Source organism: Monodelphis domestica, chromosome X, assembly GCF_027887165.1.
Source record: "Monodelphis domestica isolate mMonDom1 chromosome X, mMonDom1.pri, whole genome shotgun sequence".
In the NCBI taxonomy this organism is placed as follows: Eukaryota; Metazoa; Chordata; class Mammalia; order Didelphimorphia; family Didelphidae; genus Monodelphis; species Monodelphis domestica.
Window position 1 is genome coordinate 61,876,567 of NC_077235.1, and position 26,593 is coordinate 61,903,159.

Here is a 26,593-nt window from a genome sequence, read left to right on the forward strand (position 1 = left end):
CTACCCTTTGATCCAGCTGGTTTTGTACCCCAAAGAGATCATAAGGAAAAAGACATGTACAAAAATATTCATAGCTGTGCTCTTTGTGGTGGCCAAAAACTGGAAAATGAGGGGATGCCCTTCAGTTGGGGAATGGCTGAACAAATTGTGGTATATGTTGGTGATGGAATACTATTGTGCTCAAAGGAATAATAAACTGGAGGAATTCCATGGGGACTGGAACGACCTCCAGGAAGTGATGCAGAGTGAAAGGAACAGAGCCAGGAGAACATTGTGCACAGAGACAGATACACTGTGGCACAATCCAATGTAATGGACATCTCCATTAGTGGCAATGCAGTGATCCTGAACAACTAGGAGGAATCTAGGAGAAAGACCACTATCCACATTCAGAGGAAACACTGTGGGAGTAAAAACACAGGAAAAGCAACTGCTTGACTACAGGGGACAAGGGGATATGATTGGGGATATAGACTCTAAATTAACATCCTAGGGCAAATACAAACAACATGGAAATGGGTTCGGATCAAGGACACATGTGATACCAAGTGGAATCGTGAGTCGGCTATGGGAGGGGTGGCGGGAGGGAAGGGAGGAAAAGAAAATGATTTTGTATCCAAGAAATAATGTTTGAAATTGACCAAATAAAAATAATGTTTAAAAAAAAAGACAGAAGGTAAGGGTTTTTTAAAAAAGAAAAAAACCCTAAATGTCATCAGGTAACTCAACAATCCCTTTATCTAAAATAGCCATAGATGTGTGAGCTTAATATATAAAAAATAAATAAAGAGGCAGCTAAATGGCTCAGTGGATAGAGTGCCAGACCTGGAGATAGAAGGTCCTGGGTTCCAATTTGACCTCAGACATTTCCTAGCTGGGGATGTCACTTAAGCCCCATTGCTTACTACTCTTCTGTCTTGGGACCAATACACAGTATTGATTCTAAGACAGAAGGTAAGGCTATAAAAATAAGTAAAATTGAAAAATAAACCCAGTACAGAAGTGCTGTGCATTGACTTATCTTTATTTTATTCCAATAACATATTTACACACGTTTTCCAAAGTTACATGATTGAGTACATTTACTCTTAAGGGGGGAAAAAGAGCCCCTTACCTCCACTCCAAAGGATAATTGAAATTCAGGGACTGTCATTCAGGTTTGAAACCTCGATATTTTTCTTGATTCTTCTCTTCCTTCCCTTCACCACTCCTCCACCCATGCCCTATTCATTCAATCTACAGGACATAGCAAGACTGAAAAAGCCTTTAAGATGCTGAGCTGGGTGGAACCTCAAAATCATAGAGTGGTCCAGAAGCTAGGTATGCAAGTGAACAGAGCACTGGACTCAGTGCTGAGCCCAATCCTATCGGGTGTGATCCTGGACAGGTTACTTAACCTCTGCCTCAGTTTCTCATCTATACAATGGAGATCATAGCAGCAATCTCTCAGTTGTTTTTGAAGGTAAATGAGATTTTTAAATTTTTATTTTCATAACAAATTTCCACCTAAATTTTCTGAAGTCATATGATCCAAATTGTCTCCCTCCCCCCCACCCCTCAAGCTGGCAAGCAATTCAGTCTGGGTTATGCATGTATTATCACTCAAAACACGTTTCCATATTATCCCACAAATGATGTATCTTAAAGCATTTTGCAAACGTTAAAAGCGTCATAAAAACGGTAGCTATTATTGATACTTTTCCAGGTGGGGGGAGTGACACTCGGGGCAAGTTCTGAAAGCAGAACTCGAACCCGGGTTTTGCAGCCCCATCTTTAGTGCTACAACTAAACCACCAGTTGGAGAATTTGCGTTTAGAGTATTAATCGAACATTCCGGATTCCCAGGCATTTTAGTTAATGCCAGAAAGTTCTGCTCGCCCAGGAGAAACCTTGGGATTCGTCCAACCCACCAATGATTTGGAACGCTCCGTACGTTCCCAGGTGGCGCTCTAGGCGGGGCCACTAGGTGGCGCAGTGGACAGCAGTTCGCGGGGCTGGGAGGCGGAGAAGCCTGCTCTCCCTGAGCTCCCACACTTGCAAGCTGTGTGTGACCCTGGGCAGCTCCGTTACTCCTGCTTCCCTCAGCTCTTCATCTGGAAAAATGAGCTGGCGGAGGAAATGGCAGACCGCCCCAGTGTCTTTACCCAAAAAACCCCAAGGTAATTGGGAGGGAGGTGGGCTGGGCTGCACTGGCGACCTGAGGGGCGGCACAGTAAAGGTATGGAGACTGGAGATGCCAAGGGGGCTGTTGAGGGCTGGCTGCGCAGAAGGATGGGGCCCAGCTGCAGGCCCACAGCCGTAGCCTTGGGAAGCCAGTTGTTCGGGACGCCGAGGCATGAAGCCTTGGAGGCCGGCTCCCTCCTCGGAGTCGCCTAGGTTCGGGGCCCCAGAACCAATGGGCGGGCTAGCATGCTGGGTCCTGTAGTTCTCCGCGAAAGGGGCGGCGCTAACCAGCAGGCGCCAAGAACCGCCCCGGACCGCACCCCGAGCCCGGCGGGGACTCGGGTTTCTAGCGGGTTTCATTGGAAATGCGTGGGTGCCACCCAGCAGTTACCTGGCCGGGGTTCGGGGGGGCCCCAAGGGCGGCCAAGCGGTCTCACGCGATCGGAGTCACTGCGCCAGCATTGCGGGTTGGATCTCGGGGCCTTCTGGGGCGGGCCTCGGGGTTCGGGGTGGGGCGGGCTTACGGTGATGACATCTTGACGCTGCTTTGGGTATAGGCTGGGCCATGAAAGAGGATAAGGAGAAAGCGAGGCCCAAGGAGAAGCGGCAGCCCTCGTCCTCAGCCCCGTCGGCAGCAGCCACCACAGCGACTGCAGAGACAGCGGCGGCGGCGGCGGTCACCACAGCGGCGGTTACCGCGGCGGCGGCGGCGGCGGTCACAGGGGCCTCGGCCTCGGCCTCAACCCCCGCCCCGGCCCCGGCTTCGGCCCCGGCCCCGGCTTCGGCCTCGGCCCCGGTCTCGGCCTCGGCCCCGGCCCCGGCCCCAGCGGCCGCGTCTGCAGGGGGGGCGGCAGCGGCAGCCGGGGCGACCGCGAGCGCCAGCTACGCGGGATCGGGGGACAGCGCTAAGGCCCAGGACAGAAAGGCCGAGAGATTCAAAGACAAGAAGGAGATGCTGAGCAAGGTGCGGGGGCTCGTACCGCGGGTCCCGAGCCGCGTGGGGACGGGCTGGGGGGCAATGGAAAAGTTACTGGGGCGGCCCGGAGAGGGGGGAGGGGGGAGGGGAGAGAACGCAACAGCCGGGAGGCGAGTTTGGGGTGGTGCCCAGTAGGGCAGAGAGAGCCTGGAGGGTTGGTGAGGCGGAGCAGGTGGGTGGGGGAAGGGCAGGGGAGCGGGGAGGCGGGAAGGGAAAGGGGAATTAGGGGGGAGGGGAGGGGAAAAGGGAAGGGGGGGTGGGGCGGGGCGGAGAGAAGAGGGAGAAGGTGGGGATTGTGGAGCCCGGGAAAGGAGAGGGGAAATCCGATATTGGGCCACTCCTCCTCTCCCTCCCTCCCAGGAAATCGAGGATCTCACTCCTGCCCGGTAAAGAGAGAGCAGGGACTGGGCCCCCATCTGGGGTTATGGAGCCCCCCTCCCCTCTGAAAGCCGACTTTGGCTAGCAGGGTGGGGAGGGTGCAGAGGATTTAAGGAAGGTTGGGGAATGGATTCTGATTGCAGCCTTTCCTGGACACACACCCGATATTTTTCTGGCCTTTGTGTGTATCCCTTTTTGTCCTCATACCACCAATCAGGGTCTGGTGGGTCTGTTCTGCACCTCATAATCTCCTGAAGCCTAGAAAATAAGGTTGTGGCCTCCCTGGCCTCTGAGGTCCTCAGAAGTCACTGAAGGCCAGTCTCCTTATTTTGCAGCTGAGGAAACTGAGACCCAGAGAGGGAAAGAGACTTGGCCAAGGTCACACAAGTAGAAAGTGACTGAGCTGGGCCAGATTCTGAGGGCTTTCCGGTTTACCCACCATGAAGCCTTCTATTGTACATTGGACTTGGAATTAGGATTGAATTGATTCCTTAGTTATGTGTTGTATCACTTTACCCTCTCTGGGCCTTGATTTGTTTAACTATAACATAAAGGAGTTGAATCCTGGTTAATAATCCCTTTCCAGCCCTGATAGTCTGGGTCTCAGGGAAACCCCAAGGTTTCCCCACCTATAAAATGGGCATAATAGGAGGACAACTACCAGGTGCCAGACCTGGAGATGGGGAGGTCCCTTGGTTCCAGTCCGGCCTCAGATACTTCCTAGCTGTGTGACCCTGGGCAAGTCACTTAACTCCCATTGCCTAGCCCTTACTGCTCTTCTGCCTTGGAACAAATATTGATTCTAAGATGGAAGGGGGAGGTGTAAAAAAAAATTTTTTAATGGGCATAATAGCACTGGAATTTCCCTTCCTTGCAAAGTTATTGTAAGAAATGAATAATAAGTGAACTTGAAAGCTCTAAGCAACTGCTCTTAAAAACAAGACTATCTCTAAGGAGTAAGGAGGCTCAGACAGCCTGACTGTGTGGGAGGAATGTCTATTTTCAAGGGAATATCTCCATCAACTTGAACTAGAAATTATCAGTAATGAGATATGATCTGCACAGTGTAGTAAGTAGAGGAAGAAGATCCTTGCCCTTCACCCATAATCTTAGCTTGTGCAGCTTGGTTGGGGCTGTCTTCTCATTGCCTTGTGCAGACAATTTGCCCTTTTGTTACCAGCAAAGAACTGAGTATCCAGTTCTCTGCCCACACAGAACCCACACACAGAGCCAAAAGCAACCCTGACTGGGTCGTTGAGTCTTCACCGGGTTCTGGGAAAGTAATGCTGCTGTTCATTCTCTTTTCTTCTTGTGTCAAGGTGATCATTCGTAGGTTGCCTCCTACTCTGACCAAGGAACAGCTGGAAGAACATCTTCAACCTCTGCCTGAACATGATTATTTTGAGTTCTTTGCAAATGATTCTAGGTAAAAAATGAAAACACAATTAAAAAATGTTTGGGTTGTTTGAAAGTTTTTTTCATCATCATTTTTATGCTTCTCATTCCACTTTGGAGCCTATCTCCACATGTAACTAATATGCATATTTACACCTCAGCAAGGCACCTCAAACATATTTATATCTTGTTCTTTCTTTCTGCAGTCTGTATCCCCATATGTTTTCTAGAGCATACATCAACTTTAAAAACCAGGAGGATATTGTTTTGTTCCGGGATCGCTTTGATGGTTATGTTTTCGTGGATCATAAAGGTGAGGCCTGGTAACTTAACGCAGAGGGACTTGGATATGTCTGCTCAAGTTAGAAATCTATAATACAGTGGCATTTTCACTTGGGTAGTAACCTTAACAGAGGCAGCCTGGTGGGTAGAATGCTAGACTTGGATCGAGAAAGTCCTGGGTTTATCCTGTCTCTGGTGCTTAAGTGCCCCTTGAGAGTTTAAGCTCTCAGAGTCTCAGACAGCTCTCTTACTTAGAAAGCTCTGAGTTCCGTACAGGTTAGTCTGCCTAGCTGGAAAACAGTCACAAGTCCTGGACATTTTTTTCCCTAAACATTTGATCTTTATCATCCTACCTGGAAGTATAACACTTTAAAAGCTCTCCAGGTTTCTTATTAACCTCTTAAAAATCAACCCATCTGCAACCATTTATTAAGTACCTGCTATGTGTTAGCCACTCTGCTAGGAAAGAGCTGACGACTTAAGAATCAGGAGACTTGCTGTACATTTGAGGAAGTTACGTCTCTTCTATTGGCTTCCAAATGCTTCCTAGCTTTAGAACTGGAAGGAAGCCCAGAGATCTCCAAGCCTGGTCCCTTTGTTTTTACGGTCCACTGAGGTGACTAGACTTGCCCAAAGATGCCACAATTACTAGGTATCTGAGGTTGGCTGGAAACCCACATCCTGTGATTCCCCAATGCAATGCTTTTTCCGCTGTGCCAAGCTGTTTTTCCCTTCTAGCTCTGGCATTCTCTGTCATTTTCACACGTTAGTAATATGAGAGAATCCCCCATTGTTCACTGCCTATCTGATAGGAACCAGTGCCAGTCTGGCCTCAATGATGCTTTGTTTTGAATGCTTGAATGATATTGGCAGCTTAGTTACCCTGTGCCTATGTAAAGGTACCTAACAGGTTTCAGATAATCCCTCCCAGCCCCAAGGATTGTTTGTCTATTATTGACTCACTTGAGCTCAAGCCTTTCAAGCTAGTGGTTTTCTAAGATAATATTGTAAGTATCTTCCCTGGTGGCCCTATTTCTTCCCCTATGAGTCTGGAAAACTCTCAGCTTGATCCCATCAGTCTGCTCTGAAACACAGGAAATCTGCCTATTACTACTACACTTTTGACCATAGATAAAAGTAGACTGGGGGTGGGTGAGTAGGGGCTATTGGCTTTTTAGTATTACTTCACTTGGGTAGAAGGAAAGCCTTCTTAAAAAAGAAATGTTACTGCTGCTCTTTGTTTTACATCACGACACTGACATCCTCAAAACTGTCCATTATGAACTTAAACATGAACAAGTAGGAGCATTTCAGTATATAAAGGAGAACAGAAAAGAGGGATGTAAATGAAACCACCCCATTTTGATCTCCCTTGACAGACTCCCTTTTTTGTTTTTTATAATGTTTCTTTGACAACTTTTCCTTTCTTTCTTCCTTTTTTGTACCACCCTCCTTCCCTGAAAAATTAAGTATAGTCAGACCAAACAGATGAACACATTGGCCATATCTGAAAAATTTTCTTGTACCCCTACTCAGCCAACTCTTAATTAAGAGGTAGGAAGGAAGATTCTGGAGTCAGGATTGATCATTGCCTCCATCACTTTGTTTCATATTCTTTGCTCCCACAAAAAGAACTGCTATAAATATTTCTGTGCAGTCCTTTATTCCAGTTTCAGCCTCTTTAGGGATAAGCCCAGTAATCTTATCACTGGGTCCAAGTGCATGTACAATTTAACTTATGTGACAAGATACTTTCAGAGACTATGCCAATAGCAGTTGAACCAACATAAGCATTCCAAATGAAACAAAAAGACAGTGGGTTACCTTGGTAGATAATGTGTTCCCATCAGAGGAGGTACCTGAGCAAATGTCAAATTATTATCTTCAAGGAAGGCTATGGGGAGGAAGGGAGGGAGGGAGGAAGGGGTGGAGTCCCTGTACTAAATGGAAAATTAGAAACCTCTCAGGGCCATACCTCTCCTAATAGAAGATACTCTTAGCATTGATCCTTAAGGAAAATGAATTAGAAAAGATTAGGATTGCTTTTATTGATGTACTATTTCAGTATTAGAAATAACTTTGAATTTTGTTTTTGTTGTAAATCAGGGGGGAAAAAACAAAAATGAACTATATGTCTGAATTTTTAATGGGCTGATTCAAAATCTGTGTCATTAAAGTATAGAGTTGTCTATTAAATACAGGAAAAAAAAGGAAACAAAACAGAAATGAAATTAAGGTACTCCAGCAAGAAACTTAGAGAAGTTCTCTTTTGCTATCTTTTTTTAAAGTAGTTCAATATTCTGAAAAGACTATTTTGTTTGTCTTTATATCTCTCCCAGCAAGTCTTTAGCCTCTTTATATCTAATCCTCTGTAAAGTGAGCCTGATAATATCTGTATCTAGTAGGCTAGTGGTGAGGCTAATGAAATTCATGTCAAGTGATTTGCAAAGGAGAAGGCACACTATCCACTGGTATCGTGGAATCATAGAGAACATTTGGAGCTCTTGGAAAATTATAGCACTCCTGTAAGAACCATGCTTCAAAAAAGCCTCCAGCAGCTTTCACCATTTTAGATCTTTTATAAAATGTAATGCATGCTGCATTTGAACAACTGTGGGAACTTTTGAACAGATGCCTTTGGATCATCATTATGATTCCTGCTTCTGTAAATCATTTGCTCTGATATGGTGATGCCTTCAAGGCCTGTTGTTGAATAGGACTGTTTGTACTTAACTGTAAATGGTCCTAAATATTGTGGTTTGGGTTATCTGTTCTTTTATCTTGGGCTCCTCCCTTGATGTCAACTGGTACTTCCTGCTTCTGCCTGGAGCTTTCCCCTTCTAATGTGTGGTAGATTTGGAAATTTGAGGAAAATAGTTTGATTTGGGTGATTTCCCTGGTCCGTACGGAAGCCATTTCTTACAGGATTATAGATGCAGAACTAAGAGGGGCCTTAGAAGTTATGTAGTTCAGTCTAACCCACTCATTTTTCAGATGTGCAAACTGACCTCCAGAAAGTGACTAGCCCAAGGGCACACAGGTAGCAAGGCAGGTGATTACACTGAGGTCTTCTTACTCTAATTCCAGTGCTTTTTTTCACAAGAGGAGATCATTCTTCCTTCATCTGATGTTTCAGGGCATTTATTTAGCTCGTGCTTCTGGTATATATCTCCCCAGCTATCCCATAATGTCTTTCATGGCAGGAACCAATGTTTTTATGCCTTACTATAGTAGGTACTGAGGCTTATATGAGGGCATAAAGGATCCTCCAACGAACGAACAGAGTACATTAGATTTTTTTGAACTTCCTGTCTTTCAGTTCTCTTTCAGATAGATGTCTTTCTTTCTCAGTAGATCTGTGATTATATTGATTATACGGAACTTCCAGAAAAGAAACTCCCTCTTTTGGCACCTGTTTTACAAAATGCAGTTTGGGGCCACTGAGAGGTGTGGGTTTTGCCCAGACGTCACCCAGGCAGTATATGTTAGAGGTAGGACTTGAGCTCATGTTGTTTTTATTCTAAGGCTTGCTTTCCAGATACAGTCTGCCCATAATTGCTAGTCTGGTGTTATCATATAGCAAATATCTAATCTCTAGCCTCAAAGGGATGGCTCCCTGGCATGCTATCCCCTCCAGGGCTGAAAGACCCTTTCTATAGTCTTTTTTTTTCAAGATAGTCTTTTTTTAATTGAACTTTTGAAAGAGATTTCTCTTTTTGGTTGTTTTAAGATGACTCATTCAACCCATAGAAATGTCTTAATTCCCTTCCTAGTTGTTGATAGTTGAGTTTTTTGTATTCTTGGTCCTAGTGTTTCTCTTGATAATAAAAGGAAACCGCCTTCTTGGGGAAGGCTGTCTGTCAGAGTGAAAAGAGCACTGGATTTGTTATCAAAGGACCTGTCTTATTGCTTCCTCCCTTTATGACCCTGGGCAAGCCACATACTCTTCTTTGTCTTAGGACATGTGGGTAATAGACAAAGTAGACCACCTTAAAGTCCCTTACAGCTCTAAATCTAAGCCTGAGATTCTCCAGCCATCTAGTAAGACTCCTCTGAAAGAGCGACTTGGAACTCTGCCTTTATAGAAGCATGTATTCCCATGTGACTATCTCTCAGAGCCTCAGTTTCCTCATTAGTAAAATCGGGGCTAATGCATTGCCACTTACCTCTTGTTTTCATAGTATTATGTGTGGAAACTTTGAGAACTATAAAAAATTATGAACAATTGCTATTGGTGAAGGCTTATTGTATTGCTTTTCCAAATAGGTCAAGAGTACCCTGCCATAGTGGAATTTGCTCCTTTTCAAAAATCAGCAAAAAAGAAGAATAAGAAGAAAGATGCCAAAACGGGGACTATTGAGGATGGTACGATACCACCCTGGTGGGGTCAGAGCTAGAGGGAGAGGAGGAAGGGAGGAACATGCATTTTTGGTTTGGGGTTTTTTGTTGTTTTTTTTTTTTAGATAAGGCTGAAGTTGATAAGCTATTCATCAATAAGGAATGGAATGTTAATTGGTTAATCTTTAGAGGGAAGTCAGATTTCCTATAAAGAATTTTATTTGTTGTGGTAGATCCTATATTTCAATTACTGCTTTTAATGCTGACAAAGCCTATGTTTATAAGATGAAGATTCTTCAAATGTACCAAGAGAGAGCCACTGTTTCTTGGGGTTCAAGTCCTGTTTGACTTTGAGCTTTGGCTTTTTCCTCTCTAAGATGGGGGGCGGGGAGGCCTTCAGACCAGGTGGCCTCTAGGGGCACTTCTGGCCACATTAGCATGCAGACAGCTTTGGTTTCCATTTCTTTCATCTCCACAAATGTAAAATCTGAGACAAGGTTGATTATTGGAGTTTGTGGAAGGCAAGAGCCCTAGTCAAGTTGCTGCCTTTCCTTTGGGTTGATTTGGCATGACTCAGATTAATAATGCTCAGTTGGTCACTCTGTACTCCAGACTTGGAACATGGGATGTATTTACCAGTAAGTTCAGGATCAGCAACTGAAGTCAGTAGCAGTGTAGTGGTTGGCAACCATAGCTAGCTACCACTTGAATATGCCCAAGCTTGGGAAAAGAGCCCTGCCAGCAACTCTTCAAACTTTCCAAAACCAAAGGACCTCCTTTGCACCATCTGCTATAGGCTTGGCTCTTGGATTCACCTGACTTTATAAGGAAAATGCAGTGCAAACCTAATAATGCATGGTTTGTTTTATTATTATATTATTAATTCAAAATAGGTTTTGAACATGTATAACACAGTGGAATTGCTTGTCAGTGCTGGGATGGGGGAGGGAAGAGGAGTGGGGAAAATAATGAATCCTGTAACCATGGAAAAATATTCTAAATAAATAAATTAATTAAAAAGTTAAAAAAAATTATATTATTAATTCAGATGCACTGACCTTTGGTTTAGATCACATCCATCCTACCTTGTATTCCAAACACAGTTTCTCCCTCTGAGAAACAAAGATTGGGCTAGGTAATAAGAACTAGCATTTATACAAAGCTTTAGGGTTGCCAGAGTGCCACAATGTTATTTCCTTTGTTTCTCACAATGACCCTAGGTGAAACCAAGGCTGAGAGGTTGGGTGATCTGCCTAGGATCACACAGTTAATATTTCCGAGACAGGATTTGAACTCAAATTTACCTGGTGTCAAGTCCAGCACTCTTAGCTGCCTTTTTACCTATTGTTTCTTACCCCCCCCACACACACACCTTTTTTACCTTGAGTAAGGTACTCAACCTCTAGGGGGGGCCTCAGCTTCTTCCTCTGTAAACAGGGAGTTGGGGGAGTGGGTTGTGTTAAATGATCCTTTGTAGGTCAGAATCCTATAGTCTTTTTGAAACAAGGACCCCAGGAAGAACTTAGGTGATCTTGGTCACTTGCAATGCCATATTCAGTAGCTTCCATTAGACCTCTCTGAGGTAATGTGAGCAGAATCTGGTTGTCCTTCCAGTGTGAGTACAGGTACATTTCACTTTTTCCTGAAGAGTTCTACAAGAATAGATGTAGACTATATTCAAGTCATAGTGCTCTAGAGAAGCCTCTTACTTAAAGGACTCGTGCTTCGATCCTGTTTAGATAGAGCATTTATTGGCCCTAATTTTATTTGTGCAAATCTGGATTTTCATATGTAGAATTGGTTGCAGTCAAATCAGTACACATGAAGTGAAGTGCCTACTCTGAATTGGGCATTGTGCTAAGTGCTAGGGATCCAAAAGGAGGCAAAAGACAGTCCCTGCTCTCAAAGTGTTTATAATCTAATGCATGGAAAGAGGTATATAACTGGGAAAGGCATTCTGCAAATTGTGGTGTCTACAGATACCAAGGGGAGGACTTTGGCAAGTATGACTCAATGGTTGAGTCTGCAGCTTTTCAAAGCAAGGGCGAGCCATCCACATTCTAACATATTCTTCCTAAAAGTAATAAAATCTCTAATAGTCTCTGTCCTTTCTTTTGTAAAGTTTGCATAAAGTAGTGAGGAAGTCTCTGGCTGATTTGGATGGAGTCTTAACAATGAAAGCTTGCCGTACTTACTTCCTCAATTCCATATTTAGACCCTGAGTACAAGAAATTTTTGGAGAGCTACTGTGCTGAGGAAGAGAAACTGACGTCTACTCCTGAGACTCTCTTAGAAGAAATCGAAGCAAGAAATAAAGAGCTGATAGGTAAGGGGAAAGGGAGGGGTGGAGAGGACTCTTTTAAGCTCACTCATGTGTGCCTCTTTAAAGGGTCCTGATTTTTATGAAATTTTCTGATCTTGTTCATTATGAACACATCACTGTTCTAAATAATGGGTAAGTGCCAATCTTGGGAGTGCATCTTTTAAATCAGTGTTGTTATCAATGCCTTTCAGGGTTTTTTTTTTCTGGAAATCACCTTTGGATAAGAGTTAAAGCACATTTGAAGGTGTATATGGCATTCTGGGCCCATAATCATCCACCTTCCTGCCTAAGGTCTCTTCTCTTAGGCCTAAGGTTCATCATCCCAATCACCCGGAGTTCATTTACATGATTGTAGTCATTGTCTTACTTTGTTCTATCTTCACTCTTTCTCAGTTAATACAAGTCTTTACATGTTTCTCTGTATTCCTCATATTTGTTATTTCTTTTAGTGGAATAACATTCCATTGTATTCATAGATCACACTTTGTTCAGCCGCTTCTCAGCCGTTCGTTCTCCAATCAATGGGCACCTACTTTGTTTCCAGTTTTTTGCTGTCACAAAAAGAGCTGCTATGAAAACCTTTGTATATTATGGGGCCTTTCTGTTTTTTTCTTCTTGGGGTATAGAGTTATAAGGATTGTAAGTTTTAGGATTTTCTGGTAAGTTTTTGAAGATCTTTTGGTGTTTTCTACTACTTAAAATGAGTATTTCTAGATAAAGTATGATACATAAGCCTCTGTGCCAGGCCCTATTCTCTTCTCCTTGTATACTGTTTCCCTTGGTGATCTCATCAACTTTCATGGGTTAAGTGATCATCTTTTCTGATGATAACCAGTTCTATTTATCCAGACCTGTTTTCTCCCCCAGATGTCAATCCTGCATCTCCAGCTGCCTATTGACCATTTCCAACTGGAAGTCCCATAGCATCTCAAACTTGCCATAGAACTAATTCTGCCCTAGAGGTTCCCTGAGTTCACAGTCTCAGTGCCATCCTGGATTATTCCCCTTCCTTTAACCTCATATCCAGTCAGTTGCAGCATATCTAATCTTTCCCTTTCTCTTCACTCTCACAGTCTCCAACCTAGTTCAGGCCCTCATCCCTTCCCACCTAGACTATTGCAAGCCTTAGGGATGTTCCTGCTTCAAGTTTCTCCACTCCAGCCCTCTTCTCAGCTGCCAAAATGATTTTCCTTAAGCCCAGAACTAAACACTCTCCAGGGTGGTCCCAGAGGTTGCCTTTTAGCTTTTGGACTGATATCAACTCCATCAGTTTGTCTTTTAAAGCCCTTCACAACCTGATTGCAGTCTAATTGTGCTCTGTTCCTTAACTCTGCAGTCTAGCCTGGCTAGCCTTCCCTCTATTCTCGCATATGACACTCCATCTGCCACCTCCATGCCTTTGCTAACTTAGCCAGACCCTGTGCATAGACAGTATTCATTCTCCTCACTTCGGCCTCTTGGGATTGAATTTCCTTCTAATCTGAGCTCAAAAGTGCTACCTACTACATGAAGCCTTTCCTGAGTTCTCCTTGCTATCCTCCCCTCCCCCATTAATTACCCCGTGTCTCTTTTCTATATGCTTGTACATGTTTTCCCCTCTTCCTTTGTTTTCTCCTTGGGCCCCCCCGCTCGCCATTCCCCTGAATAAGCAGATGTGCACTCCTTGACAATTAGGGCTGCTTTTACCTTTCTTTGCCTTTCAGGCACTTAGCATGAGGCCTGGCACACAGTAGGCACTTAAATGTTTGCTGGTTGGTTGATTGAAAATCAAAGCCATATATTACCAATCATTTCTTTTTCTTTGATCTTGTTATAAAACCAAAGACAGTTGCCTTAAAAGTCCGGGTATAACTAAAATTCCTTCTTGAAGGTTTGCTGACTTCATTCACGTTACATGGTTGTTGCTGAAGAGGTGGCATTCACGCCAGGATAATGCCCATGGCCTTAAATAAATAACCGCCCAGTTTTGAAAACCCAGAGCCAAGATCTTCTGTTTAAGGGCTCTTAGTGAACTACAAGGCACTACAAGATGTAGGAATTGTTTTTGCTGCTAAGGTTTGAAATGAAAAACTTTCTTCTGATACATTAGAAATTTTCCTTTGAAGTCCATAATTTTCCTGGCCTTGGAGGTCAGAAAAAAGTTCTTTCTAGGTGTATAATTGACGCTGGATTTTTTCCCCCTTATATTTATGTAGCCAAGAAGACAACTCCCCTTTTGAACTTCTTGAAAAATAAGCAGGTAAGAGATGGAATGAAGTTGTTATCTTAATAAATTTGATCTCATTCACAAACTAGGGGTGGAGGGCTGGGCAGCTGCCTACCAAATATATGCATGGTGTTGTTCCTAGCCTCTTATGCCCAGGAGGAGAGAGAGCCAGTCTAGTCCTACTGGATTTGGGCTTGACCCTTCTGCTTGACTTTGATAGTTGAGATACAAGATAGATCAAATGCAAAGATGGATATAAAATGCTCTTTTATAAAGCTTAAAGCACCATTTAGATGCAAACTTCTATTTTTTGCATGGCTAGTGATTAACTAGCTTTTTCTCTGGATGCCTCTTGTTTTCTTGAAGGCCACTGGTAAGGCATTTAATCCACTGCCAGAGATTTTGCCTAGCTGGGGCACCTCTCCTTTCTGTAGAAAGGTGGGGAGGTTGCCTTTGCTAGTTATATTAGTTGCCCAGCATGCTATGTGACTGCTTGGGGCTTTTTGGCAGAAGCCATCTTGTTTAAAAGACTTTGATTCCTCTGTTTTCAGAGGATGAGAGAAGAAAAGAGAGAAGAGAGACGGCGGAGAGAGATCGAGAGAAAAAGGCAGAGAGAAGAAGAAAGGAGAAAATGGAAGGAAGAAGAGAGAAGAAAAAGAAAGGATACAGACAAGATAAAGAAGATTGAAAGAGGTCCAGAAAAAGAGAGGGATAGATCAAAGGATGAACCAAAGATTAAGGTATGAAATCCATGTTGCAGAAAAGTCGCATGGAACAACTTCCTGAAACATGTATGGAGTGTCCGTGTATTGAGTGTCGGTGTAGATGAAATAAAGTTTCTTGTGGAAAACCAATAAAGCAAACTTTTTTCTCTAGCACTATCATTTGAGTCGAAGTAGAAAACCCTTGAGAGCATTAATCAGCACCTCTCATACTATTTAATTTGTCACTACAAATTCTGTCACTTTTTTTGGTCTATTTTTTGCCATTTCAACATGCTCCATTATTGGATTTCTATCTGTTTCATTTTCTTAGTCAATAAAGCCTTCTGGGGAGCTAGTAGGCAATGGGGTGGTAGGGCTTTCTCCATGTTTTCCTTCACACTGACACTCAATCGGGTTGGCTTGTCTGTGTGTTTTCCCACTGTCTCCTAGTACACAGGTTAGACACTGCCAATCATCAAAGGGTCAAGGCCCAGCACAAGAGTACACAACACTGGGTATTTGTCATATGGCTAGGTCTGGTGGTAGAGTTAGCAGAATAACTCCTATGAGTCCTACAAGTAGGAGCAGGTTCAGTAACAGGTTGTAGGCTGACTGACTTCTCTTTGCTGTGAATCAGCAGCTTGTGGAGGAAGAGGAGCTGGTTTGAGGCCCTCTGCCTCCATTGTCTGAAGGCTAACCTGGTTGGGGAGGGGGGTGGTGGGAAAGGCCTTGAGGGTTAAGGGCCTGCATGGCACTCTGCTCCCACTTTTGTCCTTCTTTCCTGCATTCTTATTGGGCACAGATTTCAGTAACCAGGCAGCAGCTCTCAGCCACACGTATTCCAAACCTCCCCTCAAGGAAGGAGGTAGAGCTGGGCCCTGCCAACTTGTCCCTCTCTAGCAGGGTTTGGAGAAGCCCTTACTCTGCGACACTTCGTGGAGTATTTGTTCCCTAACATTCTTGGAAAGAGGGGACAATTTACCCCACAAACAGGAAGCAATCCCTACTTGAGACAGGAAAGCATTGTCTCCTTGCCTCACCCCCACACCAGTCTACTTCTCTTGGTGCTGGAGTCCCCTCATTCACTCCTTGCCCCAGCTCATTCATGAGGGGTAAGGGGTATCCTCAGGCTTCCTCTCAGTCTCTCTCATATATACCACCCTATGCCTGCCACCTCTCGCACATGACTTGCTTTGCCTGCCTCTGTCCAACAAGGCAGCTATCGTTAGCAGGAGACACATTTATTTGCAGTCCTGTTAGAGTACTGAGTGTTCGGGCTTCTCCTAATGTGCCATCAACTCCTTCCCCAAGAAGATGCTTATTGGAGAGCTAAGAAGAGCACACACTATGGACTACCAGCAGCAGCAATATGAGAGCCACCACCTAGGACGATGCTTTGCCTGTCGTGCTGTTCAGACTGGACTTTAGCCCTTTGCAGGGAAATTGTCTGTTTCTGCTTAAATAGCTCCTGCTTCAGTGTGTGCTGTGCTGTGCTATGCCCTTCGCTCAATGACGTAGCCCTGCATGAAGCCTTCGTCTAAGACTTGTAATTCTTATGTTTTCCATAAAAGTAGATCTTGACACTAACCATCATTTGGGGAGTATTTTGGAGGGTTTGCCAGGGGCAACTAGGGGAAGAGATTGGGTTTGGTTTGCATGGTGGACATTTTAGAGCTCACATCTCCCTTGTGTGGCTGATTTTGAACCCTCTATTTTAACCAGTAAACATTAAGCCCAGGACTCCTGCTCAGCAGAGATGGAACGGCAGTCCCCCTTGTACTGTATGAGGCATTTGGCTTTACTAACCAGGTGCTGGGTGGTTCTTACCATTCGACTGGGTGCCATCACAACCAAAAGCCTCAAGCAAAAATTGTTTCTGCGAGGTGGAGCAGTCCTTCAGTGACAGAGGTATTTGTCACTCGGAGCATTAATCCCAGCAGCACCCGCCCATTCAGCATGTTTAAATTCACAATGTATTCTCACAAAAAGCATCACCAACTGCAATAGCTCCACTCCTTTGCTATGGACAACATGCTTGGAATTGTGCATTGGCCTTTCTCAAACTGAAGAGTTGTGATCCACTCACTACAGAGTGAGTGAACTGCTTGATGTCGCTGAGTGGTCTTACCTCTTTAGTAAACTACCTTCCTTTGTGCACTAACTGTTAACTTGAGTGCACCTCACCTCCCTCCATTTTTGGAGTGCAGAACCCAATGGGAGCCACTGTGATCTAAGGCTTAGATGGGCCAGGGTGTAGTTTAAGTATTTTTTCTTAAAAGGAACACTCCCTCTACCCCTCAAAATGAAAATAAACTTGTTCTTTTTCAAGCTGCTCAAGAAGCCAGAAAGAGGAGATGAAAAAGAATTGGAAAAAAGGGAAAAATCCAAGAGATTGGACAAAGAGATTCTGAATGAGGAAAAACCCAGTGGCCAGAGTAGTACGGCCGTCAAGCGTTCTGATGGGGAGACGAAAGAAGAAAAAGCCAAGAAGTTAGTATTCTAGGGCTCATCAGCATGTCTCCTTTAGACTTGTTTCTGCAGCGTTCAATTGAATTCAACAAACAGTTAAGTGGCTCCTCTATGCAAGGGTGCTATTGGCATTGGTTGCTCTGTCCTGGCTTTGCCGCTGAATGAAGATCAGCTACTGTTTCTAATTATACGGTGGGGAGGAGGGTCCAAAATGCTCCTTTTCGTGCGTCTCAGGGCAGCTTTCCAGAGGAGCTTGAACAAACGCAGGGTCACAAGATGTGGCCGGTTGCAGCACGCTCTTGGCCTTTTTTTCTAGGTAGCTTCATTTTGGTAGCCAAGTCAAAAGCACAGTGTGTCTTCCGCTTGTGATGTCCAGAACGCTTAGGGTTCATTCTCAGATTTGTTTTCCATGCAGATCTGAAGATGAGGGTGGCAAAGACCACAGGGAGAGGGACAAGGACTATGAAAGAGACAAGGAGCGAGAGAGGCAGCAGCGAGACAAGGAGAAACTGAGGCGGCAGGAAGAAGACAGAAGGAGACAAAAGGAGCGCTTTGAGAAGGAGAAGACCTTTAGAAGAAAAGAGGAAGAAATGAAAAAGGAAAGAGATCTACTTAGGGACAAAGGAAAGAGGAATGATGGTACAGATTTAATAGGCAACTCAGACAGAATGACCAGAGAGGAAAGAAAAGAAGATGTGTCCAAAAGAGATCGCATAAGAAACAAGGTGCTACTTTTCTTTAAATTTGTTTATTTTCATAAGGTGGTTTGGTGGTTTTTTTTTTAAAGCAAACACTAGAAACCAAAAAAAAAGGATTATTAGCTTGTTACTTGTTTTTTTGACATCTAAGTTTCTTGATTTCCACTTTAAACAGCTTATCCACGGCTCCCATTGACAAGGAAAGATAAGTTAGCTTGGTGGAATCTAAAACAGGAAGCACCATCTTGGGAATGAAATTCCCCCCAAAATAAAACAAGGCTACTAAAAAACCTGGGACACTGAGCCTTCTGGTGGAGTGACTAACCCTGGTGAATGGTTTTTAGAGCAAAGTTATCTTCTAGCTCAAACTCCTTGAAACACTAAGCAGGATGCTCATGTAGTCTCCTTTTGTGAAGCCTCATATTTTGAAGTCCTGCTGCAATGTGTGCTTGGAATTAGCGCTGAAGGAATGAGTGCCATCTGTGCTAACTTTTCTTCTATCACTCAGGGAGAGGGTATGTAAGAACTCCTTTCGTTGGGGGTTGTCTGATGGAAAAAGACTCTTTGAGGGGGAATCTGGTTTGAGAGCTATTTTTAAGTATTTGAAAGATTGCAGTATAGAAGAATTGTACTGCCTGGCCTCAGAGGGTAGAATGAGGAGTGTGGTTGGGGTGGAGCAAGGCCAGTTTAGCCTTTGTGTTGGGAGAAAAGAAAGCTGTGGAACGGGCTTAGGAAGTAGTGAGTCCCTCGTCACTGGCAGTCTTAAAACAGAAATTGGTTGCTTTCTCTTTAGAGATGTTGTAGAATTGAGTGCCTTCTCAGGTAGGGATGGCTTCTGGGGCCCCTACCAACTCTCAGATTGAATTATTTGAATTAGAATTCCAAGAGTCAAATTAAGTCGTGAATTAAATGTCACTTGAACTAAGAAGTATATGATGGCTTTCTTAAAGCTTCACCAATTTGAGTTCTAGCGTGCGGCGGGCACAGAGCCTCTCACCAGGGTGTTATGTTGTTGGCTTCTCATCTTTTGCTGGTTGTGTTTTAGCAGGGTTGCAGGGTCTGAGACCATGACTTCAGAATAGGTCAGATCTAAGCAAAGTTCATATGTTCATTTTTTAAAATAATTCTTTAAAATGAACTCTTGGAGGAGGCATCTATGTTGGCAGATGTTTTCGATTTTGTCTTTTCTCCTCTGAAACTGCCTGCGAAAGGTTTTTTAAATTCTAGATGGAAAGAGGTCTGTAGATATTGGACGTGGTTCCTAAACGGAAACATTTTAGGTTGGTTGAGTTCATTTTCAGATGGTCCTGAACTTGGGACAGATGATTTGGAGCGCGTACATGTGTGTATGTGTGTAGCTAGGAATGCAATATAGAGCTTATAAAACTGATGTTTTCTTTCACATTTTGCAAGCAAAATCCTAGTTGAGTTTTGACTCTAGGACCATACACTTAAATTTTGACTTTTGGGAAGTCTGCAACCCTGGCTGTTGGTACCACTGAAGTATTACTCCAACTGACACCGTATATGGTGCTTAGGACATTCAAAAAGCTACGAAAAGGGCCAGAAGCAACTTGCAGGTCAAGTGCAGCCCACTAATGCGTCTTCACACTTCTCTTTAGGACCGCCCAGCAATGCAACTCTACCAGCCAGGTGCCCGGAGCCGGAATCGCCTGGGACCCTATGAAGACAGCTCTTTGAAATCTGCAGAGCCAGCTCCAGATAAAAAGCAAGAGAATGAGAACAATAGTAGGAAAGAAGAGGAATGATGGCCCCAGATAGCTAACTGTTCTAATTGTGCAGACAGCCAAAGAGCAGGAATCAAGCAGTCTATAAGTGCCTTCAAAAAGAAGGAGTAGAGAGAAAGAATCTCAGAGGGTCCAGGTGCTAGTGGGGCTACCTTTCAGATGAGCACATTACGGGGGGAGGGGCAAAAGCTGAAATCTTGGTTCAAGAGGCCAAATTTGAGGTGATTCTTACATATGCAGCTATAGGAATTTTCTTTTAGGATTTTCAGACTACAATGAGGAAAATGACTTGATTTGAGGTTTATTTGATTTGAGGTTTGCTTGAATGTGGAAATGTCTTTTGTGGCCTTAATCATGGCAATCTGTGTGCTACAGTTTGGAAGCCTATAGCGGATATTGAAAGGTTTGGGTTAGCAAAGTGGAGAATGCTGTAATTTCAGGCATGTTGAGCTGCCTTTGAAGGAAGGGCAGCTTCACCTTAGTCATGTTGTATCACTGGTATTAATTACTCAATTGGAATTGGCCAGAAACAGAAAGCATCCCATTACCTTAGGCCCGGAAAAGATATCGCAGACTACTTCCTACAAACAGATTTTTGGGTTTGACGTGCCAATCAGAGTCAAATAAGATCTACGTTCCCCATACGGAAACTCTCTGGCTTTTATTTGATTATAGGTTAGCATATGAGAATATTTCAAACATTTCTTCTTGTGTTTGGGCCCTTTTTTTAAACCAAATTAGCTAAAATTCAACCCTCCACAATTGGCCATTTCCATCTTTGCTTCATCTTATTGCCTTATGGCACAAGCACATTTCCTGTCCCAGGAAATCTATGGTCATCTTTTATCATAGGAACTTCCCATCTACACTGTTTTGTACAGATATCAATAAAGATCTGACCAAACAGCAAGCTCTGAAGGCTATTTTGAAGTACATTTACAAAGTTTAAAATAGTTTTTAGTTGGAATTCAATTAAAAACCATTTAGTTACCCTTCTGTGAATGCCAGAGCTTAAGAAAGTTACAGCAAGGAGGAGGCCCTTCCCTTCCCTGAAGAAGTCTACAATCTAGAAAAAAGTATATCTCTTATTTTAATTTGTAATATTAGTGCATGAAAGGAGTTCAAAAGGCTCTTTAATATCACATTGAAGAAATGACATGGCCTAGTGAACAGGGAGCTCTCCTCTAAGCCAGAAAGACAACTTGAAAGTCATAAATTGAAAACAAGGTACTGACCTGAAAGGGTAGAGGAAGTTTCCTCACCTGAGAATTCTTTGTAGCATGGAAACCTTTCATCCCAATTCCTATGAGTTCTGCCCTCCCCACGCTTCAGATAAGATGAGGGGGAAACAGTTACACATGTGTTGAGCACCTACTATGTTTCGAGCTTTGTGCTAAGTCCTGAGGATACCAAAAAAAAAAGTGGAAGACAGTCCCTTAAAGAGCTCACAGTTTAATGGAGGCAATACGAAAATGACTAGATACAAACAAAATTTATGTAGAATCAGTTGTAAATAATCAGCAGATTTATCGGCTTTATCACTGAGAGGAATCAGGAAAACCTTCTTATAGAAGATGGGATTTTAGATGAAACATGAAGCCAGAGATGACGAGGGAAGAGTATTTTTGGCATGGGAGACAGCTAGGGAAAATGCCTGCAGTCAGGAGATGGAATGTTTTGTGCCAGGAGGCAAGTGTCACTGGATGACAACATATGTGGGGTGGAAGCAGTGTACAAGACTGGAATGGAGGGGGAGAGCAGATTATGAAGGATTCTGAATGCCAGAGGATTTTATATTGGATTCTAGGTGATAGGAAGCCAAGGAGGATTTTATATTGGATTCTAGGTGATAGGAAGCCAAGGAGGATTTTATATTGGATTCTAGGTGATAGGAAGCCAAGGGGGATTTTATATTGGATTCTAGGTGATAGGAAGCCAAGGGGGATTTTATATTGGATTCTAGGTGATAGGAAGCCAAGGAGGATTTTATATTGGATTCTAGGTGATAGGAAGCCAAGGGGGATTTTATATTGGATTCTAGGTGATAGGAAGCCAAGGGGGATTTTATATTGGATTCTAGGTGATAGGAAGCCAAGGGGGATTTTATATTGGATTCTAGGTGATAGGAAGCCAAGGGGGATTTTATATTGGATTCTAGGTGATAGGAAGCCAAGGGATATTTTATATTGGATTCTAGGTGATAGGAAGCCAAGGGGGATTTTATTTTGGATTCTAGGTGATAGGAAGCCAAGGGGGATTTTATATTGGATTCTAGGTGATAGGAAGCCAAGGGGGATTTTATATTGGATTCTAGGTGATAGGAAGCCAAGGGGGATTTTATTTTGGATTCTAGGTGATAGGAAGCCAAGGGGGATTTTATTTTGGATTCTAGGTGATAGGAAGCCAAGGGGGATTTTATATTGGATTCTAGGTGATAGGAAGCCAAGGGGGATTTTATTTTGGATTCTAGGTGATAGGAAGCCAAGGGAGTTTATTGGGGATATGGGGAATAGGAGGGAGGGAGGGAGGGAGAGCACTACACTTTAGGAAGATCACTGGTGATCACAGGGTGAACTGGATGGGAAAAGACTTGAAGTAGGCACACTAACTAGCAGAAGTGAAGTGTTGAGGGAAGAGTGGTGGCAGTGTCAGAGAAAAGGAAGAAGAGTGTAGGAGATGTCGTGAGGGTAGAAATGGCAAGACTTGACAACATATTGCATGTGAGGGGAGGTGGGAGAGAGGGAGGAATCAGGGGTAACACCTAGATTTTTGAGCTTGGCAGATTGGAAAAAAGGAAAATGAAGGAAGTTCGGTATTGGCCATGTTAAATTTCAGATGTCTGTGAGGCATCCAGGTTGAGATGTCCAAGAGGCAGCTAGAAGTCAGCAGAAAGGTATGGGATGGTTCTGTTGATGCTTAAGGATAACAATCAACCACAGGAGCTAATGAGATCACCAAGTGAAATAGTATGTAGGAAAAAGAGAAGAGGGCCCAGGATAGAGCCCTAGGGGACACTCATGGCTAGCAGACATAGCTGTCATGTGGGGTCCCAAAAACCTAGAGAGAAAAGAATATCAAGTGGGGAGAGAGTGACCAACTGTGTCAAGGGCTGCAGAGAGATCAAGAAGGAGAACTGAGAAAAGACCATTGGATTTGCCAGCTAAGAAATCATTGATAATTTTGGAGAAGAGAGGAAGCGAAGGCAGCTATTGTCAGATAAGGAATGGAGATGAGGGATAGGGGATAATCCAGTTTGGCTGAGCCTTCAGTGAATGAGGAGGTATGAGACTAAGAAGGTCCTGTCTTTGTCACAGCATGACAATCTAAAGAAAAGTAGCAGACCAAGGTCATTGCAGGGGTGAGAGTAGTCGGTCTGTTGACATCCATTTCTAAGGTCACAAGCAGGGAGAGCATGGAGATTGGTTCTGGTAAGGGCCCTTGAGCGTGTGGTTCGGATTTACAGAAGCTTTCAGAAAAAAGGCAGAAGTAGACGAGAAAGAGGCAGCTGGATGGTTCAGTGGCGTGAGAGTGAGACCCAGAGATGGGAGGCCCTGGGTTCCAATCTGGCCTCAGACACTTCCTAGCTGTGTGATCCTGGGCAAGTCCCTTAGCCCTGGCTGCTCTTCTGCCTTGGAATCAAGACACAGTAGTGATTCTAAGATGGAAGGTGAGGGTTTAATTTTAAAAAAAGAAGAAGTGGATGGGTCCAGAGCAAAGACAGGGAGCCTCCAGCTGCCAGAGGTCCACAATTCCAGAGAGTTTTTGGACTGTCAGACCACAATCTCAGCAATGATTCTTTTAATATTTATTTTTAATTGGTCACATTTCTTATCACTTTTCTTAACAAATATATCTACCTCTGTTCAGCTCTTTCTTGTAACAAAGACTACAGAAGAAAGTCTGGGATGGAAAGACAGTTTCAGGAAAACTCAAATACCTATCAACAAAGTCTGATGGTATATGCCATATTTTTCACCCCTAGTCCCCCATTTCTCCCAAGAAAAGGGGAAGGAACACTTTGCTCATCTATCTTCTCAGGCCCCATTTGGACATCATAATCACCCAGCATTCATTTTTGTTTTATTGGGTTTTTCCCTCCCATCTACACTGTCATAATCGCTGTCTTTTTCTTGTTCGGTTTACTTCATTCTGTGTTCATTTGAGTCTTCCAAGAGTCTTTTTTTTAAAGGAAAGGCAAGAAGCCAGCCACCTCAACACGGAGTAATAAGAGTAATAATAGCTCCTACCACATCCACAGGGCTTCCAACATTACCACCAGCTCCCCTCCAACATCCCTAAGGGGGAACCCGAGGATTTTGAGCCCCTCCCACCTTTGTCCCTAATCAGTATGGCATAGTGGCTGTGGCACTGAACTTGAAGTCAAGGACCTGGGTTCAAATCCTGCCTCAGACACTAGCTTTTTTACCTTGGAAAAATCACTTCATTTTGCTGTACTTCCATTCCCTTCTCTGTAATATGATGAGTTTGAACTGGACCTCCAAGATCCCATCTGGCTCAAGATTTCTGAGCTGATGACCTCTCGATGCAGTTTAGTCTGAAAGCTCTACTTGTTTCGGTGGGCAGCATCCAACCAGTTGCCTGCCATCAGTCAGAGAACACTAAAAAGTGTCGGCTGTTCTCAGAGCATCGGGTCTGGATGTTGGAAGGCACCTGGACAGGAACAAGATGATATTTTACCATGAGGAATTTACAACTCACCCTCTGGGCTAGGTAACAGCAATGGAACTGATCTGACTGCCTTATTGCATACACCCTAATAACCTTAACCCATTCATTTGGTGCTTTATACTTCTAAGGTGGATTCCTTCCATTACCTCAGGAAAACCTAGCAGCAACTCAGTGACATAGGTCATGCAAGTAGCAGTGTTAACATTTTGTCATCAAATAAACTGAGGTCATGGGGGAAGCTGGGTGGCTCAGTGGATAGAGAGCCAGGTCTAGAGATGGGAGGTCCTAGGTTCAAATCTGGCCTCAGACACTTCCTAGCTGTGTGGCCTTGGACAAGTCACTTGACCCCCATTGCCTAGCCCTTACAGCTCTTCTGCCTTTATTGGTTCTAAGACAGAAGGTAAAGGTTTCAAAAATCAATTAATCAATCAAAATAAACTGAGTCCCAGAAAGGGGAACTGACTCATCAAAGGTCATGGCCTGTAAGCAACAGCGCTCCAAGTTGAACACGTGTCTCCTGTCCTGGCCAGTACTTTTCTCTTGATGATATCTCTTGTTGTCTCTTGTCTGATAATGCAACCCTGATATACTTTGCAACCTCCATGGGTCTCATTTATTGTGAGTATTCCTTCCAGTAGTACAGATGACATCCCATCCATACCTGATCTTGTTTGTGGTGTAACCCCATGGATCTGGAGACTGCCTCAAGTGCTGACAGCCTACCTCTGGGCCTTCTAGGCCAGTCCAGCACTCAGGCTGTCTGTCCAGTTACCATCTTGCTCAGTGACCTCCTTTAAAAAGAAATTTTATTTGTATTGATATCTTCTGTTTTTCCAGAAAGGAGGGCAGGTAGGTGGTGCAGTGGGCCTGGAATCAGTAAGACTTATCTTCCTGAGTTCCAATCCAGCCTCAGACACTTCCTAGCTATTGTGACTCTGAGCAAGTCTTTGAACTCCATTTGCCTTACTTTCCTCTTCTGTAAAATGAGCCAAAGCAGGAAATGGCAAACCATTCCAGGATCTTTGCCAAGAAAATCCCAAATGGGTCATGGAGAGTCAGACATCACTGAAAACAACTGAACAACAAATCTGTTTTTGATACATCCCCCTAATTTCAGAATACATCTAGCCAGTCATATAACAAAAACCCCAAAAGAAGAAAAAGAAATTGAACAAATATGACCAGGTTAATGGATCAGCCATGTCTGACCATCTAAGCCCATGGCCCATGCCGCTAGCTGCCAACCTCCTTTTCTGATCTGATTGCACACCACTGGGATGGATCATGCCACAGCCTTACCCATGAGTCATGCCATCCATCGCTAAGGGGAAAGCTGTCCATGTAGTGATATGTTGGCTCTCAAGTTATTTGCTCCCCAGTAGAGGCCATCAATGTTGGGAGGTATTTAAGACTTCAATGCTGAAATCAGCAAAACCATGCAGTGATGTTTTATGGAACCTCCGAGATTTTTAAAATACCTTTTCCTTTTGATTACTCTGACCTTGACAAACATCCACAAACGTGGAGCATTTCCATAGAGAAAACTCTGACTAGATTAAACAGAAAATCATCATCAATTTGCATTTTTGAAGGAATCAATTCACCACATCATTTTCAGAGTTGGTCTACTTGTCTGTACCTCCGGCTGGCCTTCCTTCCGTTGCTTAGAGCTCATTTGGTCCCATTCCTTCCTTTTGCAGAGGAGGCAATGGGGACTCCAAGTGGTCACAGGGACAAGTCAAAGCTAAGACTTCCTGAGTCCATGCACTTTCCCTCACACTGTCTGTAAGTTCCAATGTTCTGTTGTTATGCACTAGCTCAGTCTTCAAGAGGTATGGAAACTTCCATAATGAAGAATTTGTGGCTACAAGCACATATTGCTCCTCAAAAGGTAGAAACCCTATTCAGTGGGGTTCTAGGACTCTGGAGCCAACGATTTTGTGGTTTCTTCTGCTTATTTTGATTGCTATCTTTTGTTTTCACATGTCCCTCATTTCTTTTCTCTTTTATTCAGAACTTAAGCACCCAAATAAACCGAGAACTTCCATATTAAAAGTAGAACAGAAGAAGATTGTTCAGAAGTAGAACCGAAGTATGAAACTGCAAAATCCCTCTCATATTTTTTTCTTTTTTTAGTATATAATAAATTGAATAAACAACTTTTAAAGCTACTTGTCTGTGCTTCTCTCTGGCTGGCTTTCCCTCTGTTCTGTGCATTTAAAAA

At 43.7% G+C, this 26,593-nt stretch overlaps 1 protein-coding gene across 4 annotated transcripts; it reads left to right on the top strand.

Moving 5' to 3' along the window:
• Positions 1-1,976: 1,976 nt before the first annotated feature.
• On the top strand, positions 1,977-26,540 carry UPF3B (UPF3B regulator of nonsense mediated mRNA decay). Of its 4 annotated transcripts, none has more exons than XM_056808809.1 (11): positions 1,977-2,159; positions 2,721-3,127; positions 4,837-4,943; positions 5,119-5,225; positions 9,461-9,559; positions 11,748-11,858; positions 14,051-14,094; positions 14,613-14,801; positions 17,095-17,255; positions 17,650-17,959; positions 19,555-20,590. In XM_056808809.1, exons 1-11 carry the CDS (start codon positions 2,102-2,104, stop codon positions 19,699-19,701), a joined length of 1,740 nt encoding a protein of 579 aa, XP_056664787.1. In that variant the 5' UTR covers positions 1,977-2,101; the 3' UTR covers positions 19,702-20,590. The 4 variants fall into 4 exon arrangements, with proteins under 4 accessions (XP_056664787.1, XP_056664789.1, XP_056664791.1 ...); XM_056808811.1 differs by lacking the exon at positions 19,555-20,590 and adding an exon at positions 26,384-26,540 and having other exon boundaries at positions 1,978-2,159; XM_056808812.1 differs by lacking the exon at positions 1,977-2,159 and adding an exon at positions 2,426-2,630.
• The last annotated feature ends 53 nt before the right edge of the window (positions 26,541-26,593 follow it).